Source organism: Mytilus trossulus, chromosome 5 (assembly GCF_036588685.1).
Source record: "Mytilus trossulus isolate FHL-02 chromosome 5, PNRI_Mtr1.1.1.hap1, whole genome shotgun sequence".
Taxonomy (NCBI): domain Eukaryota; kingdom Metazoa; phylum Mollusca; class Bivalvia; order Mytilida; family Mytilidae; genus Mytilus; species Mytilus trossulus.
In genome coordinates this window covers 59352454-59376231 of record NC_086377.1, presented here as the reverse complement: position 1 = coordinate 59376231, position 23778 = coordinate 59352454, and the positions used below count along the sequence as shown (strand labels likewise).

At 31.0% G+C, this 23778-nt stretch overlaps 1 protein-coding gene across 1 annotated transcript in view; it reads left to right on the top strand.

Moving 5' to 3' along the window:
• The first annotated feature begins 5316 nt into the window (after nt 1–5316).
• Nucleotides 5317–23778, top strand: part of LOC134718130 (uncharacterized) — a 28798-nt gene continuing 10336 nt past the window's right edge. Inside the window, exons 1-5 of the mRNA XM_063580622.1 lie at nt 5317–5403; nt 12322–12387; nt 14047–14215; nt 15510–15815; nt 18618–18681. Of these exons, the coding sequence (XP_063436692.1) occupies nt 12325–12387; nt 14047–14215; nt 15510–15815; nt 18618–18681 (602 nt within the window). The 5' untranslated portion in view covers nt 5317–5403; nt 12322–12324. The remainder of the gene's footprint in view (nt 5404–12321; nt 12388–14046; nt 14216–15509; nt 15816–18617; nt 18682–23778) is intronic.

Genomic DNA, 23778 nt, shown 5'->3' with positions numbered 1-23778 from the left:
TCATAAGTAAAGTTATAGAATCGGGTGTTTGTACGCAACTCAAGTCGACAAGCAGTCTAAATAACACAGAGGAGAGGAGAAATTTCTACAAAAAAAAATTAATAAACTAAATCCATAATTTATTTGGGTCATTTTTTCAGTTTTATTATTTTGGAGGGTGGCAAAAATAAATTCGAAAATAATATTTTGAGCTAATTTATGTTTGTTGTTTGGGTAGGAAGGAAAGCGATATGTTTGCCTTGATGTTTTCATAGGTTAAATAATGCAAATGCATATTTTTATTTAATCTTGGGTGGTAAAAGGATCGAGCACAATCTTAAAATGATGTGGTATTTTTTCCTTCTCTGACAAGGCCTTTGGTTTGAATTATTTCCTTGCGCTGGTGGTATTGTATTTTTACAACGGATATTCCGAAATTACGAAAATTCAAGTTTGACCTGTGTCGTAACGTTATGGTAATTGTAAGGCAAACATTGAAGCGAAACGTCAACTAACTCCGATGACTGCCTTGAGTATGATAACATATATCCGATTTTGAACAGTCAAATAAGAGGATCCATTAGCCAGAATCTACGTATGATTATTCAACCGTACGTACCTTTCCTAAAAAAGTAACAAAACTCTAGCAGTAGTTACTGACATTCACGCTCTAGACCTCAATTCAATTGATTGAAAGCTTATATCTTCATCATATGAAAATCGGTCACAATCCTTCCCGTCAGGGGTTAAGTATCATACCATAATAAAATATATGAAGAACATATTTTCTGTATCATTCTTACAACTCGTGTTAATTTTCTTTGCAAAAGACCCTTTGAGTGACTAAATATTTATTCGAAAATATGCCATCTTTAATGACATGACAAACGTATCATACATATATCAGTTCTTATTGTTTTTGAAGGTTTGGTTAGCTTTTAATGTAGCTAACGATATTTTTGAGCTTTAAATAAAATATAACCATAACAGATTGAATGTGAAATACCTGAACGCACAAGATTAGTCTGCATGTTAAGTTATATTTTAAAATGATGTCATTGTATCGCTGTTAAATTTACTGAATGTTTTGACTGGTTTGTGATATCGAAAACCCTGGTGTAATAATTTTACAGAGATTTTAATATGTTTTTCAAACACGAACGAGTCGAACAAGTTTGAATATATATTTGTTATAGTTTCAATATCATAACGTACCTTTTTAACTAGAACTATCCAAATCTGTGATTATTGTCAAATATCGCGTGCAACTTTGAAATGTTATCTTTGCAAGTTCTGAGAGTGGTGATTGCTTACTATCTGTCACTCTGAAGTGTAACACTTTGTATTTAGAAGCAACACATAATTATATAGTAGCCGGATGCATATTAAAGGATATTAAACGTAACTTGAGAGCAATAATAAATGGAAAATGAGTACATTGGACACAGACGATGACCCTGCTAGCATAGAACCTTATAAAGGGACATAAGTTAAGAACTGAAATAGTGACGCCAACAAAATTCAAATTGATCCGTAATGGGCGGTAATTAGCAGTGTGTATCAGTTTCATATCATTTGGTTAAGGATAAGGTTAACAACTTAAGTAAGAACGAAAACATAGATTTTTTCAATTTGTTAAGGGGGCATAGTTGTTAAAATGACACCAACAAAATGCATGTTCTGATAATAAGCATTGTGCGTAACTTTCATTACATTTGATTGAGAAAAAAATAAATCTGTAGAACGAACACCAATGATAGAACTTCACTGGGTGTATACAATTTATAAAACTAAATCATATCACTTTCAAAACTTATTTCAAAATAAATATTGATGTGTTGAAAATAATAATGTAATACGGCGTACTGACCAGAGTTATACGGATAGATAAAACGCTTATGCCTATCCCTCCCCTGAACAAAAGTCACCACAAGCATACTTTAAAAAAACAACATCCATATCGATTGAAATGATAAACTCAATTACTATTGATTATTAAATTCAAGCAATATATTAGACATAACAAGTAGACTATGTTGAAAGTATACGTAATGAAGCCGATGTTATTTGATAAACCGAAATTCATCTTGACGGAAATAATAGAAATGAAGATATTATCATTGAGCCCTATAAAAGGGATCCTTTTGGGGGAAAACTGCTATGGCTCAGAAGGAATTATAATTATTATCAGTTATTATTTTTAAACCTAACCATGCACAATTTTTATTTGATATTGAAGCGTAAATGGATTTAAAAGTATTATAAACATCCCACCAGATTTTGTGTCACGGCTATTAATTTTATTGGACCCAGTCATAATGCAATTATTATAATCTTAATTTTTCAAACTTAAAAGTAAAGATCTGGGCCCGTATGCATATAGCTACTTAAGTTAAGAATTTCCTTAGTAAACACTTAAGTTAAGGAAACTCCGCCGGGTCGGGTCATTTGAATTTTGATTTTTGGGGGCCGGGGGGGTCATTTGAATTTTTAATTTAGTTTTATTCTAAAGATGTTGGGCATTTCACTTACAGGGGTAGACAAAATGCCCTAGCTTGTATCTGGATTCGTGGACAAAAATGTCTACCCTCCCCCTTTTTCTGTAAAAGGGAAACTAAAAATTTGATGTTTAAATAAGATTCATGATACCTTACATGTTTCAATTTTTTTTGTATATTTCCTTATATATATTCATTGAGATATATTGCGGTTTTGAAAATTTACGTTACGATGTTGAGAATATGCTACTGTTATAATTTGTTTTAGTTAAAGATTCACGTAGGACTTTTGAAAAATGCCCTAGTTTGCATTTGGATTCATGGACAAAAATTTCTACCTCCACCCTTTTTTTTGTTATGAAAGGGAAACTAAAAATGTTAAATGTTAATTAACTATTAGTAATTATTTTTTGAAAAATGAGTTTTGTAAAATGTTTAAGAAATAATTCATGGGGGCTTGAATATATCGTTATTTTACCACGGGTTGGCCCTTTATGACAAATATTTTACCCTGAGCGATAGCGAGGGGTAAAATATCGGCATAGAGGGACAACCCGTGGTAAAATCTAGATATATTCAAGCCCCCATGAATTATTTCCATTCTAATAGGACAAATACGGCAATTATTTTGGATCGAAGCGCTCTAGGTAATGGCATTATTTGCGGTTCCAATATATAAACGCACTATTAAATTGACGTAAAATAACGGAGCAAACTGAATAAATGATGATGCTTAAACTATTTATAATAACATATTTAGATAATTTTAGATTAATCTAATTATTATTGTACTTATATGTCTCATATGTATACAAAAACGGCTAATATAACTCATTTTAGCATCATTTGTTAACGTTTCCTTGTGATGATTTTCCGTTTCACAAGCGTGTCTTTTCCCGTAAATTGCTTATATTCTGACGTCATTGTTCTATGACGTCGAGTCGCTCATTCATTAAAAAACATATGACGTGGGGGTACAATGGGAACAGCCCATGACATATATTCATGTTTTACCACGGGTGTGTACTCAAAGCGTTTGAAGGACGTCATGTTAGAATTTGTTTTGTAAAATGATTTGCTTACAATGCTACCCTTAGTCTTGTGCTACGCCACTGAAAAATTGATCATGTTTTCTTAAAGTTTAAAACATATTGTTGTATCCAGAAAGTATTACACTCATTAAAAGATGACTAAAGATTAAGTAGAGGAAAGTTTTGGATTACCGAAATATTTTTCTTCCAATGCTCATCCGTATAAAAAAATCAACCTTAAAAAGCGTTGTCTTATATGCGGCTATTGTTCATCATTATACTATGTTTATACGGTCTATTTCATTGATTTACCTACCAATATCAATTAAACACAAGCTCTTCAAAATAAAAAAATGCATTGATCAATAAATTTAAATGATCATAACAAACTTTTACACGGATGAGTACATGTGATGAGCTAGTATATATCATATGGTAATTAGAGAAAGGTTCCGATTTAAGTATTCCTTAGTTAAGTGAAGACTTAAGTAAGTTTATGCATATCGCTTAAGAATTTTACCTAACTAAGGAAATACTTAGTGAAATCTAAGTTTGAGGAATACTTAAGTTAAGGTGTTTTAAGCATACGGCCCCTGGCATCATTCTTCTTCTATTTGTCTTTTCTATTCGACGAGATTATCTCCAATTTCAATACTATTGATCTGATGACGCTGTGCACACTGCAGGAAAGGGCTTTATTTGTATGCTAATTATCTTATCAGATAAGTATGTATCTCTCTTTTTAATGTGAACCTGTAATCAGTCGTTTTATCTTTAACATCTTTATATAACATTCCATTGTTTTGTATAAATTTGTGATTCATTTGATATTTAATTACAAAAAATTGAGATTGTTTTATAAATAAAAAACAAAGAAATATGAATTTCAAAGCATTTGATTTACTAATAACATCAGATGAATTCATTTGTCTGGCGGCTTATTCTGTCAAAAGTATGCAGTAATTACGCCGTAGTATCAAAGGGTAAGAAAAATTAAGGGCAAACACTGTTTGAATCTAAAACGAAAAGCAAGAGCACTCTTGAATTAGATTTAGTTTTTGAAAAACAAAAATTTGACACTTTCGTTTTTCTTTTTGGTTTTTGAGAAATTTAAAAACAGAAACAAAATACGTTCGTTTTTTCGTCTAGTTTTTTAGAAATCTTGAAACCGAAAATGAGAACACTTTCGTTTTTTTTTATCTTTTTGATATTCCAAAATGAAACATGAATGACCACACATATACAAGGACCGTGATAAGATGAAAGAAAGTACAAGGTATATATTCCGCTTTTTATGGTCCTTTTAATGGGTACACATTTAGTGAGGTGGCTGCATCATTGTGACAATGAACGCTTCTTCACTGCTCGAGTGTAGGAGATCTTTGGCTTGAAAATAGCCTGTTTAAAATCAAATAATTGCTGCCTCTCTAACAAACACGCAATATTTAGTAATTAATTATAGGGATGTTTCATCAATACATTTCATAATAAGGTAAAAACAATTTTGTTCAGAAATTAAATTGAAGCGATAGTTTAATCTCAATGTTTAACATGTGAAAGAGACGGATCCTGACAAACTCTGGTTTCGAAAGATTCTAAAATTATCAGAGACACATCCTTCTTAATAATATTTCTATCGCAACAAGTATTATAAAAAAGGTAGATAAAGATCTTATTTCGTTGTAACATATTTTACATATTGCCTTTTTCTCTGTGTTATTTTATTATATTCGTTTCGTTTTTGTTTTATTCAATTTTTAAATCCAAGTAAATAAAATGTATTAATAGAAAATCGATATTTAGTATGACAACATTAGTAAGTCGAAACTTGTTCTAAAATCGATTTCTGGTATTAAGCAGGGATTTGAATCTACAAAATTCAACGTAAATATAATGTAAGTAAAACGTTTGTTTGGTTCACGTTAACTTTCGTTTTAGCAATATAATGCGTAGTAGATATGTGTAAACAAGTGATCAGGTGATATGATACTGTTATTACTAAATAGTTACAAAAAATCTCAGTCACGTGACAAAATTAAAACTGACATAACTGTACTTTTTTTAAATAGGCTTAGCCACGATTACTAAAAATAAAACGTAAACAACGTACCTGTTGTCCCTCCCATTCATTGTGTTATCATTGTTAGAGGAGTCATTCATACATTTTAATATGTTATGTTGACAATATCATGTATATCCAAAAATACAATATCTTAAAATAGTACAGGTAAACTTTATATAGTGGGTGTGATAACCTTTTGTAAGGGAATTTCATGCTTCATTTGAACCCAATTCATTAAAAATACAACTGTACTTTGATAGATTTTTTTGCAATGCTTTCAGGAAAGATTTAACCTTGTATCCATGTATTATGTATGTAGATTTTTGACGTCCAAAACTTTTTATTGCCTTGAACATGTTGCATATTTATACCCAACATTTTGATATCAAAACTATACCAGTACATACAACTTTTTTGTGTACTAAGAGCAAATATTTTCCTCTACAAAAATATAATCCGTAACGGAAGTAAAAATGAACTTTGAATTTCTGTCATTTTCTCCCAATCCAGTTTACCCCTATAACTTATTCATGTTTATATCTGGTTATGATGTGGATCGGCTATTGTTTACAAATCTTAAGCAATTTGATTGGAATAATTCTTGTCATTCAAACTGCTAATTTTTGTATGTGGGTTTATTGACGAAATTATAACATGCATTGGTTATTGAAAAATAATTATCATAATCAAAACCATAAAATATAATTAAAGTCGTCCGTATGCATGGTATGATAGGTATGCATTCCGCATTTCAATTCTCAATTTTATAAAATATGTTTGTCTTTATACGTATTTCTACGGGTGCGGGTTTGCAACGGGACATAAAGTTGTAATTTTGGGTCATTTGGTTTCTGGAGAGTTATGATATTGCCAATCATATCACATACCTTTTTTATATGAATGTGTACAGCAACTTGAAAACATCAAACTAGACCCTGGACAAGTCCATACTATGTTTTATCAATAAAAAAAAAGGCATGTCGTAATGTAATAGGGTCATTTGACAGAATAAAATGATTGGTCTAAATGTTAAAAATGCTTTTTTACACGACATAAATAAATAACCTTGAAGGTACACAGTCAAAAAACATAAATACATAAAATGTACGATGTTAAAAGGGATGTACTTCTAATTTATGTATCGAAAAGTACATGTATAAAATACGATAAACTAATTAGTTTCTATAGTAAAACAATCAATACTATTAAGTGTATTTATCATAAATTATTTCAATCAAACTCAATTATAAACCAATTAAGGATTACGTTCTACATTATGTCCAATTATATCACATGTATTACGCTATTCATTTATTGATTTATGAATGAACTATTTATTACAGTAATGTTAATGTGCAAAAATTGAATACATGTTATTTGCACACAGGTCACTACTTTTTACAAGACGCAAATAACACATATACTGAATTATAATTAAATAGACAAACACAGACAAATACGGTTTACCAAAACTACATTGTAACACTGATCTTACCATGTATATGGTACAAAGGTATATCTCCTATTTGGAAACATCACCAGATCTTAATAACGTCATGCTATTCTGATCCTGTTAAACATGCAAATATAAACTACATAAGTATAATGAACTAAATTATATATGCATAGCATGTATACACAATAAATGTAATGTTCAATAGACATTGCCTGAGACCTTTTTATAATAATATAACTGTACCTATACATGTATCATTAATATATCCGTTATATATTATTTCTCTTAGTTCATGATAATACTTAATTAAGATCAAATATCTTTCATTCATGCAATATCATTCTGACATTTTCTCTCAGATTGATTCAAAATTAAGAAAAAAAAAGAGCATATATTAAAGACTTGGATATATAAGTAACTAATATGATTAATAAGGAATTAATGTCCAAAATGTTAAACTATGTAACAATATTAAATATGACTGCTACATGTATTATGCAAATCATTCTCTCAATGTATCAGAAAAGTGTTGCGAATAATGAACTCATTGACTATGACCAATAGAAGACAAAATAATATGACAAATGACTAATGAACCTGTTTTTTTTTTCTAGAGTAGATTAAAGTAGAAATCAATCAGGACAATCCACTGAAATATTATCAAATATAAGATTAATAGTCTCAAAAGTAGGCTGTGTCCTCTCTCTACTCGGTCGACGTGGCAAAACTTGAGGTAATTCCTCTTCATTATGAATCAAGCTTCTCTGGTTCTAAATGCATCTCCTGCTCTTCATCTTCATGTAAGGAATCTAATTCCCGTACATCTATATCATGGGCATCCCAATCTGACTCCGGAGTAAGAAGTACATCTTCGTGCGAATTTATGAACTCTTAATATATAAATGATAAAATTACTTATTAATGTTAATAATTATGAAAGAAAATAGATAGTTATGCTTATCACTCTGCCACAATATAGTTATAGAATTAAAGAAGCTCAATTTAAAAAAAAAAGGAACAAAAAATAAGCATCTTAATCAAACACTCTGTTTGCAATGATCATTCATCGGTTGTGAAGTTCAGGAGGAAATATTGTTTGCTTCATACACAACACATTTTCATTCAATAACATCCCGGAACATGAAAATAGTTTGGTAACCCAATATTTTATTTAATTTTGCCTCCTTTTTTCAATTGAAACACTATCTGTTTTACTTCCTTGTGAAACAAATCAACAGTTGAAATAGACATTGATATATACTTTTATTTATTTTCAAAATGTTTATTTTATTTTGTTATGGTTATCTTTTTGTTTTCTTAGAGTTTTATCCCAATACAGACAGGGCTCTTGGGTCGAGATGACATATCAATAATGAATGCATTATCATAATACGTTGTTGATATATACGTACATTTTACAATGCTGTACACTAAAATCACATATATACTAACGTTGTCATATCGAGGAGAGTTTAGTACAATGATTTCGTAGGGTATTTGAAGTAAAACATCCTTGTGTTAAGTGTCTTAAGTGTCTTAAGTTACAAACAATGACACTAGCATGACTATATAAACATTTGATAATGATTTCTTTTAATATAAACACAAGATGGTAAGTTTCTTTGACTATGGAATATATGTTAATAAATTTTAATGTGTATAATTGAGAAAATAATTAGACACAGAATAATGCTAGCGATGTCAACATTTTAAAGTTTCTTATTCGTTTTCTCATACATAAAACAGGCATTTGTTTACTATCTGTCACATCAAATATTTCATTGCAATATAAGATTACCGTTTATTATTCAAAATAAAAGCTACACGTACACACACATATAGATTAATAAAAATACGGTGTCATAAATTTGTTCCGTAGGATCCTGGTTTATATAAAAAAAAAAAAGAAGATGTGGTTTGATTGCCAATGAGACAGCTATCCACAAAAGACCAAAATGACACAAACATTAACATCTATAGGTCACCGTACGGCCTTCAACAATGAGCAAAGCCCATACCGCATACTCAGCTATAATGGCTCCGATTAGACAATGTAAAACGTACAATAAGTACAAATAGTTCATGGACCACATTGGTTATTTCTGCGAATCTTGTCGTGTACGATGGGCGAATATAACGATAAAATTAAACAGACATTATACTAAATATTGAAAAAAACAAGTGTCTTGCCGAATCCTCTTTTCTTGTGTTTAATCTAGTCTATCCTATTTGAAGTGCAGACCAATGGAAGTAAGTTCTTGTAACTTGAACACTTTGATATGGAAATAAGATGTGGTATGATTGCAAATGAGACAACTCTAGTCTAACTTAAATAAATAAAGATAGTCGGTAAGATAAATTATTTCATAGGTTGCTAGTGAACTACTACGATTAATACGAGGCCAGTACATTCTATATGGGATTTTCACTGGTTTAACCTCAACGCTCATTATTATATGGAATTTACGGACCCCGTATATATCATATAAGGTCACTAAAACACTATTTATTACTAATACACAATGGTTTTAACCACAAAAACAGATCAATATAATAATGATGATGTGGTATGATCATCAATGATAAAAATCTTTACAAGGAACCAAATTCCACAGAAACTAACAATTATATGTCAACGTACGACCTTTCACAATGACAAAATGCCTATACCTCATAGTCAGCTTGAAAAGGACCATAAATGACAAATTAAAACGGGAAAACTTACGGCCTAACTAAAGTACACAAAAATCATATTTTGTAACATTTTCTATTATTATTTACTTCCGATTAAGTAAAGCTTTATATCCGTTTACAAGTGGTTGAAAGGAGTTCAAAGGGTAAATATGAGAGGGAAAACATGGTTGACATTAATCAAATAATTTCGTTGATGAAAATAGATTAACAATAGAAAGAAGACTGTTTTTTTCTTATATTGTGAAGTTGTGTAAGTTAAATTCTTCGCATCAATTAAGCATAACCAATCATTGACAACGACATCTGTTTTTTTCTTTCAAAATAACTATAAAGTCGAAAAAGAAACAGTATGAAGTCTTCATGAAAATCGGCCATTTTGATCAAAGGCACATCTTGATTACAACTTGTATGTGTCATATTCGTCAAATTTCGGGTTAAAAAAGTAAAAATAGAATTCAAAGGTAAACATTATATTTAGCAACGTTTAATTGAAAGTCATTATTATAAAGTATACAATAATATACAATCCTCTAAACATAACTTTATGGATATCAGTTTTCTTTTTTTAATTTTTAAATGAATATGCGTGCTATTTAATTTAAATATTAAAAAGGAAATTTGGTATGATAATAACCAACGAAAAAACACTTTACAAGAGACTAAATAAGACAGAAATTAACATTTATAGGTCACCATATGGCTTCGACTCTGTGCAAAGACAGTAACTCATAGTCATCTATAAAAGGCCTGAAATAGCAAATGTAAATCAATCAATCAAGAGGATTAACGGCGTTATTTATGCACAAAACAGGAACAAAAAACAAATATTAAACACATCAACAAACGATAACCAATAAATTAAAGGCTGTTGACTTTAATTAGGAAATTAAATTACTTTTTTTTCTGTTTTGCAACCAAGTCGTGCTGTTGTGGGCTATGCGCATACTTAATGGTTTAAAAGTATTGAGTAGGTCATAAAAAAATCATTAATAGTAGGTCAGTGCTATTGAAATTCAGTTCTTTTCGAATGTAACAAATAATACAAAAAAAAATTCATCAAGGTTTATTTGAAAGTTTTGTATAGATTAAAAGATATAAAAGTGATCGCTGAGCGTTTCCACTTTAATCTATCACACGAAAGGATATTTACACTCGAAATAGACATTTGCGCTTTATACTTTGATATTTTCAACTAAATTGAAGTGACATTTTCGCTTTATTCCTAAACGACCTGTCATCTTCATCAAATTTAAAAAGTCCAGGAAAGATGAAATTTCTAACGAGTAAATTGAAAAATCTGCAAATCTATTCGGGTCAACGATAGAGAGACGAAACTTTTGCCATAAATTCCCCAAGCACCTATTAACAATTTTTAGATTTTAAATAAGAAAATATTTTCCTTTATGATCATTCTTTTACATTAATGGCTATACAACTTTACTACCTTGGTTTATCTTGTTTCAGTTTGTGAAGACCGAAGGTTGTGTTTTAAATGATATGTAGTTCCGTTTAATGACATTGAATTTTAGGGAAAAATCATTGTTTAAATTATTTAAGGAATTTTCTGCCGTCTTCATACTTTGATGATAAATGGAACAGGAAAGTTATTTACCGGACTTTTGAAAGATTTTTTTTATGAAATACTCATCAATTAATGCATTTCTTTCAAAGGATAATAGCTAATTTTAAAATGATTTTGAATAGACATTTTCGATAAATGACATTTTTGAGTTTTTTCTTTGCTTTGGCTAGTTGTTTATTGAATTTTGATAAAGGTTTGTTTATTATTCTGTATTTACCAAATTTCTGAATTATATGTATATATATATATATAAATTGTTTTTGATGACGAAGACTCCTTTTATGAGATGATAATCTTTTTTTATCAGAGGATCATTGCAGTACATTGTGTATTTAAAGTTGTTGACATTGGTAGATACGTTGCAGCTCTATTTTTGTTTGTGACTATAGAAAGAAAACAAATTTGAAAATATTAATTACATTTGATAGTACTTTTCAATTAGATACACATTGTATTACATCGTATCAAATTTTAGAGAACTTTTTTTAGAGGTTAATTCATATCTAATTTTAGAGAACTGCTGGTTTTTTTTAAACCATTCATGTTCAAAGAGAAATAACTCAAACAATTTCTAGTACCAGTAATGATAACAGAACTTTATCGATTCTGTTCAATTAATTTTAATCATTAGTTGTCTACTTTTTTTTTTAAATCATGTGTGTTATGAAGGTAGATGTACCAGTTGTTTTGTGGTATTTTATATTTGCTGTGTGTGTTTAACTTTTACATGATCTTGTTTGGAGATTCAGTTTGCAAATATCATGCTTCCTATTGATCAGATTATAATCTTTTTTCAAATATTCAATTACAATCCAAATTCAAAGCTGTCTTAAGCTTAACTATTGTGTCCATACTTGCTCAAATGTTGTTGGTTTTGACCCCTGAAGCCTTTTGTTTTTGTTAACAATGTTAACTGAGCATATAGTTTATGAAAATGCAATAACCCGTTCATTTTAGACATTACACTAAACAACTATGTTCTGGACTTGTTTTTTATACTGGAATTGTACATTTTGTAGGTGATGTCGATGATTGCACGCCCAAATAGGACGAGAATTATTTGTTGGATATTTTTTGCTCTTCAAGTTAGTATAAATATATCATTTAATTAGAATTTTACATTACTTTTTAAAACAAAGTTTGAAAACCTTCTGAACAACTGAAACGCTTGTGTAATTTATTCGATTGAAAAATATCGTTAAGCAAATCTATTGACAGATAATGTTTTGTAAATATGAGGCAACGAATAAAATAGGTGGATAAACCAACAAACAAATAGACCTTGAAGGTTACAGGGAATACGGGGTGGGGTGTCAATAGGGTTGTACTTTCCAAATGTTCAGAAATTTATAAGGGTGAAAGTATTTCTTCGTTTTTAGTCTACTTTTTACAATGAGAACATACAGTTTCGAACTTGTTTTTCTTAGTGCCCTACAAACGAAATAGAATGACTGTCAATCCAGCAAATCAATTATCCATACTTTCGATCATCAAGATATTAATTAGATAGTTGGTGTACTATTTGTCATGAAAAGTAACGGATAAAGTTTGAGTTTAGCTCAGTCCTATTAATTTGTATGTATGTCATGTTTCAATTTAACACAACATGTAGATCAATTGACTTTTTATTTGAAGTAGTACATGTAGGAGTCACAACTAAACAAAATTAATTGGCAATTAATCATGAGAATATAAAAGGTTGGCAAATATGTTTTTGTCTTTCCAACAGGTTTCCAAGTCCAAAAAAGGATGAACGCGATTGATTCGTTTTAAGTTCAATTTAAACAGTGATGTAAAATTGCTATGCTGACTGCATAATTTCTAACTAGCTATGAAATGCAAAAAAAGATAAAAACAGACTCATCATTTATTTTCTGATAGTGATACATGTCCACTAAAAGCTTTATTTCTGTAGAGCACAGGTGGTCGTGTGGTCTAGCTGGACGGCTGCAGTGCAGGCGATTTTGTGTCACGATATCACAGTAGCATGGGTTCGAATCCCGACGAGTGAAGAACCAAAAATTTGCAAAAGCAAATTTACAGATCTAACATTTAGGTTGATGTTTTGACGAGTTGTATATACATTATGTACACAGCCATGTATCACCATCGTTGATGGCGATCCGATGAATACATAGAATTGTCATTGACTCAGACGTACTTATGAATATAATTATTTTCTGTGACTGTATCTTACATTAATTTGTAGGTACCTTTACTATAGATAATTAAGCTGATCTTTAACAATAACATCTTATTTTTTTTATAAGCTAGAGTTAGAGGAGGGGATAGGTTTTCTGCGCAATGCTAGGAGGTGTTGTCGTAGAAGTTAGAAATAATAAGTACAAGTTCCAGCCCCGGTGCCGGAGACGAAGTTACGAATCAAATCTACTCTAACATCGTTAGGTTGATTTTCTAGGCACTTTATATATATATATATATTTATTTATAAGTACGTCTGAGTCAGTGACAACCCTACAACAGATGTATCCAGCGGATCGCCATCAATGATGGTGATACATGGCTGTGTACATAATGTATATACAACTCGTCTAAACATCAACCAAACAATGTTAGATCTGTAAATTTGCATTTGCGAAAGCAAATTTACAGATCTAACATTGTTGGGTTGATGTTTAGACGAGTTGTATATATATTTATATATGCTTATAGAACGTGAATCATTTAAACATGAACTGTAAGTAACAAAACTTTCAAATTTCAAAATGCGCATATATTTTCAGATATTAGTGCCTTTAGTTGAATCATACAATTTAAAATGTCCATCACCAGCCCACTGGAAATTTCGGGCGAAAGTACAGTGTAACAGCACCTTAAAATACTTTTGTTTGTACAACATTGTAGAAAGGAGGTATGTGGAAGGATGTAATGGACCAGACTGGGATAGAAGAGGTATATATAAATATAAATATATGAAACAGCAACTAATCTAGACATATGTTGTAAATCAGAAACTGCGTGTATATATAATATCAATCTAAAAAGTCAGTTTTTGACTTTGATCAGCTCTGTTTTTGGATCTAAGATTGATAATCATAATAGATTTTTTATGGTTATGAAAACATATTTATCAAAAAATAACTGTAGACCTTTTGTTCATAAGATGATTAAATAGACAATAATAGTGCATTGACTTGACACAGCAACGATATAAGGATGAGGATTAGAAAGGGGAAAATGGTATTTCCCCATTTCGGGTAGAATCCTTATATCGTTGATATGTCAAGTCAATGCACTATTATTGTCTTTATACTGCAATCTAAAAAAAACATTTTCAACTGTTGTTTAATGCGTTAAGGTTATTTATTTGATTAAGATATTTGAGGAAATCCCTCTTAAAATGCCTCATATCGTGCTCGCGAAGAAATAAACGACACAATGAAATGTAAATTTACCTGTACGATGGTAAACGAAATCGTTTGAGTATTGACTTAAATATCATTCATAAGCATAAAACATAAGGATTTACAGGTTGCAAACAAAATATATTAACAAATGAATAAGTTTTCCAATAGTTGAGTCGATCTACGCATCGTTGTATGCAGTGGAAACAAAAACAGGTTGAAGAGGTTGAATGAATAATTGAATATTTATTTTGGCAACTTCTATTTAAATATTCATGAGGAAAAGTGATATCGGGTCAGTGACTGTATATAACATCAAAATATACAGTCAACGAATGTTGACTGCTCAGAAAGAACAATTGCAGTATAAATGTTAATATCAAACAACTAAACCTTAGTTGTATTTAAAGATTAACAGATATTGTGATGAATTGTGAACAATATAATGAAATTAGATTTACGCTAAAAAAAGTAAAATGAACGTACTTTATGTCTTTTCCATAAAGTAGTGACCTTTCTGAGAAAGCCTTTATTACTTTTTTTCATTTTTTGTTTGTTATATTGTGTACAGTAAATGTATTTATTTCTCAGATACCATATCATGTTGGTATTGCACTTCAGTAAACTTTTGCATTTTAAAGATTTTTGTCCACAGATACATTGTAACATTGGCAATCTTTATCTTTGCATAAAAAACTGCAATTGTATTTGGAAAATAAAAAATAAAAGAGTTTTACGCTAAAATAAAATGTAAATGTTACTCAATATCTTGTATAATTAGAAAAGTTAAAAACATTTTGAAATAATTTGTAATTTTATTTCATTTTCTTGGGACATTTTAGGATCCAAACGGATTTATGCCGGGGACTTTAGCAGGGGTTATTGTTTACAAGATCGTTTCCAGCCATTTCGGTTTTGGACCAATGGAAGCATGAGTGACTGCATTTTTGCTAAGTCAATCTGTAGCGAGGAAGGGCAACTTATATATGAGGACGATTCAACAAAAGATGATCGAGCATGTCGTTGTGATCATAAAAAGAACTATTCATTTACTAAAGCTCCAAGAAATCTGTGTTATTGTATACCATCAGAAGAAGATTGTTCCTGTAATATTAAGTCATGTCCAGTAAACCAAACACTATCAGCAGGTATTTAACCTACACTTTGATTTTGTATGTTTCATTTGTATATCTATACTATTAAATGACGAAAATTAGAAGACCTTAGTTTGTGTGTCGCTTCTCTTCCTTCCACAATAAATTGTTAATCATCCGACTGTTGCTTAAAGATACCATGTATGGTCGCATTTGTCATCCATTCTTTTGATTATTCTGTTTGAGTTATTGTGGGAGACAAACGACAAAAACACGTCCATATATTTTCCATCATTGGACGAAAATTCGGTTAGGAATTTTTGTCGAGCCTGCAACTTTTGTTGTAGAAAGCTCGACATAGGGATAGTGATCCGGCGGCGGCGGCGTTAGCTTACTTCTTAAAAGCTTTATATTTTAGAAGCTGGAAAAGCTGATTGCTTCATACTTTGTATATAGATGCCTCATGTTACGAAATTTCCGTCAGTCACATGTCCAATGTTCTTGACCCCATTTTAATGGTTCAGTGACCACTTAAAAAAAAAGTTCAGATTTTTTGTAATGTTGAATTCTCTTTTATTATAAGTAATAGTATTATTATATTTGGTATGTGCGTACCTTTCAAGGTCCTCATACCCGTCAGACAGTGTTCACCTGACCTCGACTTCATTTCATGGATCAGTGAACAAGGTTAAGTTTTGGTGGTCAAGTCCATATCTCAGATACTATAAGTAATAGGGCTAGTATATTCGGCGTATGGAAGGACTGTAAGGTGTACATGTCTAACTGGCAGGTGTCATTTGACCTTGACCTCATTTTCATGGTTCAGTGGTTATAGTTAAGTTTTTGTGTTTTGGTCTGTTTCTCTTATACTTTATGCAATAGGTCTACTATATTTGTTGTATGGAATGATTGTAAGGTGTATTTGTCTAGCGGGCAGCTGTTATTTTACCTTGACCTCATTTTCATGGTTCAGTGGTTATAGTTAAGTTTTTGTGTTTTGGTCTGTTTTTCTTATACTTTATGCAATAGGTCAACCATATTTGGTGTATGGAAATATTTTATGATCTATATGTCAGTCCCGCACTTTTTATTTGACCATGACCTGTATTTCATGGTTCAATGCACAGTGTTTTGTTTTTGTGTTTTAGTCTATTTTTCTTTAACTATAAGTAATAGGTAAACTATATTTAATGTGTGGAAGCATTATTAGCTGTACATGTCTGCCTGGCATGGTTCATCTGACCTTGACCTCATTTTCATGGTTCATTGGTTTTGTTTATCTATCTTGGTTAATGTTAAGTTTATGAGACAGTTGTAATAAAGCTTTATACTTAGGACTATCAACATAATATCAATGATTAGTAAAGAAGGCGAGACATTTCAGTGTGTGTACTCTTGTTTAAATAACACATGAATAAATACTCGGGGTCAAGTCAGTAATTTTTGCGTTGATTTGCATGTATGCTATCAGGGTTGGCAAAACATGGATTTTATGAGTATTGCCCAGCACAGTGGAAAATCCTGGGAAAACCCGGGGTTTACTGGGTTTTACTGGGTAATACTGGGCCATACTTGGTTGTTTAAGATACTGGCCTTGATTTTAAAGAGGATTCAGTAATCAAACACAAATGCAATACAGTTAAGGTATTTATGAACAATCAAACTTGAGAATGGTAATTGGGAATGTGTCAAAGGGACAACAATCCAATCATAGAAGAGACAACAGCATAAGGTCACCAATATGTCTTCAATGTAGTGAGAAACTACCGCACCCGGAGGCGTCCTTCATCTGACCCCTAAACAAATATATATACTTGTTCAGTGATAATGGACGTCATGCACATGATACATGTACAAGTATATTTGAGAAAGTAGTATTCTAGCAACTCTGAGACCAGTGTTCATGAAGACACATAGGACAATTAGCAATGGGAAAAGCTTTTCTCAAATATTTTTCAAAAAATCTATAAAATCACCATTGTGTCTAGATTGTTCACACTGTTACCATAAAGCAAAATAAAACATTGTTTTCAAATATATATAACTAATATTAGGAATAAAGAACTACATGTAAGAAACATAAATTACTTTGAAATAATTCAATCTTCTAGAATGACTCTCAATGGTGAACTGTATAAAATGTATATATTTATCTATAATACTATGAAAATACAACACGTCTTTACTATTTTGTGTTGAAATAAAATTGAAAGTTCCTTTTGCTCAATATTTCCCAGTACTACTTGTTTTTGTGAGTATTGCCAGCCCGGGAAAACCTGTGTTGGTAATACTTTGCCAACCCTCTATACTATGAGCATACTGCTATGATATATAGAGACACTAGATAACATATTGATGTCAGTGACCGCCGTCGATAATAAACTTCGAATTGATAGTAAATACACATTATCAATATACAATTATGTATGTTCATAGTATACCGATACCGCGAAAAAAATTGAAATTAATAGAAAAAAACGGACTTTGGAAAAAAAGTTAAATGGCTAAAACAAATTGTCCTGTCTCAAGCATTGTCAAGAGATATATCAGTGATATATGAAGGATAACCCATAATATTCGAAAATCGATAAACAATTACAAAATCTTAATGCAAGAGTTTGAAACATCCCATTCTGAGAATGACTTAGAAAAATTTAAAAAGAAGGAAACATCTTCTTTATTTATTTTTTATTTTGTCTTCCTTATTATTTTTTTTTCGGGGGGAAATCTTGAATGTTTGAGGCATCGCCTTTGGAAAGTAAATACCAATAGGCATGACACAACAAAATGAAATTAAAGGGATGTATTTCACACTCTCATAAAACTTATATGGAGTTTTTTTTTTAATCATTTCAGATTATATTTGCATCCATAGAAGCCACGACGAATTACTCATTCAGAAATGTAAAGATATAAAAGAGTAAGATTTTAAACTTTTTCAACTAATTTTATCTCGCTTGTTGTTACAGATTACTATATGTTTGTTTATTTACTTATTTCGAGGCGTATGTGTGTTTACCAATTTCATTTCGTGCAAGGCCTATTTTTCTTGAAAATTAACGCCCATGAAAATAAATGCAGCTCATATTCATAAGACAAACCACTAAATATATATATAACCAGACTTTCTAACCGCACTTTCATGATTACTTTACAAAACCTTGATCAAAATGTGCAATTATATACAAAAAACATCATGATCCATAGATAAAATTAGTAATAAACTGTAAGAGATTTCCCCCAAGCCAAGTACTACAGTTTTCCTGAGTAAATAACAACTTCATCGATAAATACCTTCTCATGAACAGACGATTAATTTGATTAATTGTCTTCAGTTATTTTGTTTCATGTAATTGTTAAACAAACGAAGACTTAAGGTGGTATGGGTGTCTTTCTCCATCTTGGATGGTAAGAAACAGAGAACCAAAGGTCCAGATTTTCGATCAAGTTAGCAAAATTTGATGCAGGAATGCAGATATTTAATGTGAATTTTCATTTATAAGAACCAATTTATAAGAATATAACTTATAAATATAAATATTTTTGCAAATATTGATTATTTTTGGTTGTTTTTAAATTTTTTTAAATTGGCATTTTAAGGGCAGGTAACTCTACAACTACATTTTCTGAAGGATTCTTCATGGAATTTTCCTATTTTGTGTTTTAGTCGAAAAAAACGTAAGATGTCCCTATCTTTTCTTTCGATATTCTCAAAGTAGTGTCTGAAAGCTATCTTTTCCTGAAGTATTTAACAATTCTATCATTTTGTTTAGTTTCTAATCACAAAATAGTGCTTTTTCCTGTATAATCCATACGAAATGTGTCATTTTGTCCCGTGCTGTAGCTTTAGAAAATGCGCGGTGACCTATCATTTTTATTATATTTTTCAACATGTATTAATATATACTACGTTTTGGCAAAGTATGAACAAATTCTATCATTTTTATTTAAGACTCCCATGCCACCTTAATTAATGTATCAAATCAGTTATTAATGTTTGTTATTTTCTTAATTTTCGCAAAATTGAATTCATCGGCAATACCAAATTCTCGGAAATAATTGCTCTCAAAGATGTATATATTCCGTGTTTTTAACTATAAGACAATATTGCCATCATTATCAAAATTTGGTTTTCCTGTATTGAAACAAAGGTTGAACAGCATAACCAACATACGTGATGTTGTAATTTAATCTGACTACATGTACATTCCTGTATAATTTTGTAGAGTGTCTAATCAATATCAGTAAATCAACGCTGCAGTTCTCCACTTGAAGTCTTATTTCTCCAGTTTAACTGATATTGTTTTACTTGCATGATAACGATAATAGAGAATAGTTGTTAAGAAGAAAGATAATTTACAAAAGATTTCTAAAAACAGGTAAATGAATCACTCAAATGGTCTTTGCATCGATAATGAAGAACATTTCAAAACCAGTTGTAAACATGATACGGGTTATGTGCTACTCATATATATTATGATTTATAAACCATAAAAGGAGGGATTTTGTTGGGTTTTCATGTGATGAAGAAATAAACCTTCAATCAGTTTAATTAAGGTATTAAGCTGGCAAGGCAGATCATGAGTAACTGCAAGTCCTTGTTTATATCTGTATCATTGCCTTTTTTTTTTTTTGGTTCCTTAGTTACCTAATCTGACATCCGATTCGGACTTCTTTGAAACTGAGATTTACTTTGCGTATTATTGTGTGTTTAATTCTATATTGGCTTGAAGTAAATGAAAAGGTTGAGATCTAACAAAACATGCTTATCCCCGCAGCATTTTTGCGCCTGTCCAAGTCAGGAGCCTCTGGCTGTTGTGATTCTTGTGTGTTTATGAATTCTAGTTCGTTCATATTTTTTTTTTAGTTATGTATGACGTCCATTATCACTGAACTTATGCATATTTTTGTTCAATTGCCAGCTGAAACACGTCTATGGTTGGGGATCGATGTTTTGAAGATACTTTGTTGGTCTTCGGCTGTTTTCTACTCTTTGGTCGGGTTGTTGTTTCCCAATTTCATTCTCAATTTTAATCTCTCCTTGAAAGGTCCTGCTGTTATTGTGTGGCTTTACTTCAAACTTATCAATTTGTTTAAAAAGAAGTTATCCAATATCATCGCGGCCCCGCATTTCACCAAAGATTATTAGAATTCGTTCTTAATTTCTTATTATCTATTCATTTGTTTTGTTTTGTTTTGTGGTGTGTTGGTTTGTTTTATTAGACAGATACTTTTGTTTTACTGAATATCTATGGCACAGACATGACAGATAACCATGAATATATATGATGTTGCTCTATTGAGAGTAGTACAAGTATTATTGTTTAGGTGGTTGTTTTAGTATTATTTATTGTTGATGCGAGTAATTGTTTTTGGAAAATGACGCGTCAGCGGCATTCTTCCATTTACTATTGACTAGAACAACAGGAAGTCGATTATTGCCTCCGCCTACCGCAATTGGTTTCATATTTACTATTTTACAAACTAACTGGTTTCTGCTTGTATTCCGCTACACTAGAACAAAGTGTGTTAGTCGGACGGGAACCAGTTTACATACTTTATTTTATTTAGTACAACAAAAATCACTTATGTTGACCTGTCCATAGGAAGTCTTGTATAGTCCGCGCTTTTATTCTCAACAATTGGACCTTCCAGTGGGGATGCGCACTAAATAGTACAATAAGCAAGAAATAAGAGAACAAGTTCAATATTCGCGGCGAGGTTGTTTATTTACATTCCGCCATATTTGTTATTGATATTGTAGAGGGCGCTCTCATGATTTTTCAAACTAATTATTTTAACTCGTCCATTTTAATAAGTTATTTCTATTTAAGTAGCAGTCCAGCTAAGAATCATGCAAAGGGTGATACATCCATAGAGAAGGATATCCATCTGCTATAGTTTAATTGATTCAACTTGAGGCAAAAATAATATAAATGGCAATTTGCACACAAAAAATCAAGCTGTTGCTATGGAAACGGCTGTTCCTAGCAACAAGGTGTTTAATGGCCATAAATACCCCAAATTTGCATATTTTTTCTAATTGGAAAAAGTGCAATACTGATGAACTTTATAAAAAGTATATACCAGATACTTCAATCTATAATGTTCAACTTAAATAGGAAACATTTGAAAAGATGGATGCAAAAAGGGAAACTTGGTTACCATGACAACCAAATTAACAAATATTTTCAAAATGGAAAATTGTCAAAAATTAGACATTTTCAAACTCTATTATCTCCCTAGACCCTGATGATAGAATTGATTTGTTTGATCCTTCTATTTCAGTTGACTCTTGTCTAAAACATATCAAAAATAAAAATATGTAGCCTAGTACAGAATTTTCATAAAAATGTTGATCATGTCACGTTTTTTACAATATTTATGCACTTTTTTCGCAAAAATTATATAAATAAGCTTTCTGTAGATAACCTTATTTACTTTTTATTGCTAGTTTAATGTGAATAATGTTTTTAAACCATTTTAAAAGATAGTCTGTTGAATTCTGAAGCAAAAGCATATATAATTTTTGTGAATATGGACATTTTAAGGTAAATATGATCCGGTTTTTTGAGAAGTTGATTTTCAGGTTCATGAAGACACTTAACTAAGAAGAATGGTAGAATGGTACAAATTTATGTGGCTACACTTATTTAAAACAACCTTTTCTTAATAGATGAATTGAAAAATAAGCATGTCTTTACATCTTAAGAATCAATTGCCTGGGGGGGGGACTTCCCTGAAATAAGTTAAATTCATCAGTACTTGGACGTGTCGGAAGCATCATTGTTTTTAATACAAAATGGAAAGATAACCAATTGTCATACAAGTGGCAGATTAATTTATGCTTGCTATATAGCTAGGTTTGACCCAACATTCTCTTTGAATGATATCTGTATCATGTAAAAAAAGAAGGGGTAGATCATAAATCCCCACCCCCCAAAAAAAAGTGGGTGGGGGGGTCTAATTCAGAAAGCGGAATATATGTTGTATACCGGTAAGCGGAGCAAAATTACACATTTTTTAAAAAGATTGAATGAAAAACTATACAAAGTGACGCCCCAGAACTGCACTCTGAAGTAACTATATTACAGCAAAGTCAATTTATGACTTTCTTTGATATATTATTGTGTCAGCTGGGAGACGTAATTGATGCCCCCACAGTACAAAAGTGTTGTTCTAAAAATAACTTTAACATTTAACCCCTTATACCCTAAAAAATGACAAAAGTTAAACTCCCGTTGGTATCTCCAAAAAGAATAAAAATCAAACCCTGACCACATGCACATCTTTAATATATGTGCAAACAGATAGCAAAGTGAAAACTTCCTAGATTTCAAACTTTAGGAGGAGTTAAGCTGAATAACTATGTACCCATAAAAGGACGAACATGGGTATAACAATATGCCCCTCCCCAACGTTCAGTTGCGGGGGAATACACATATTTATTTTCCATGGTTTACGCCATCTACCCAACAAAGGATGATTATCTGTTTCTGATTGTTAGTTTTTAGAACATACAGTGGCAAATATTTCATGCGTGTTTCTGACAATTAATTTTAATGAAATATGAATGATAAAAGAACAACACTTAGTCTTTTTTTAAACTGCAATATGTGCAAAAGACTCCACTCAAGAAGAAAAGTACCTAGACCAAAGTATTTGTCTGACTCCTAGCAAACATTATTTAGTACTAATATTTGCTTCTACTCTAAAATTTTCAAATATTCTGTCTTGTCCCAGCTGGAGATTGCGGTAAGTAAGGACCCGACAAATCTCAAAATTATACACCTTCTAATACCTTTGGTCTCTAAAGGTGAGGTGTCTCATACCACAATGACATCTTTTTTTTCATAACATATATCATTATATTTAAGATGCTGACCAAATATACAATTCTGTTAAGATCTGTTAAGTAGCGACGAAATTATTATTAGAGTAATCATGGTCATAAGGAAGGCTAACAGAAGACGGATTTACAAACATATTGACCACGTTTAGAGCACCTTGACAAGGG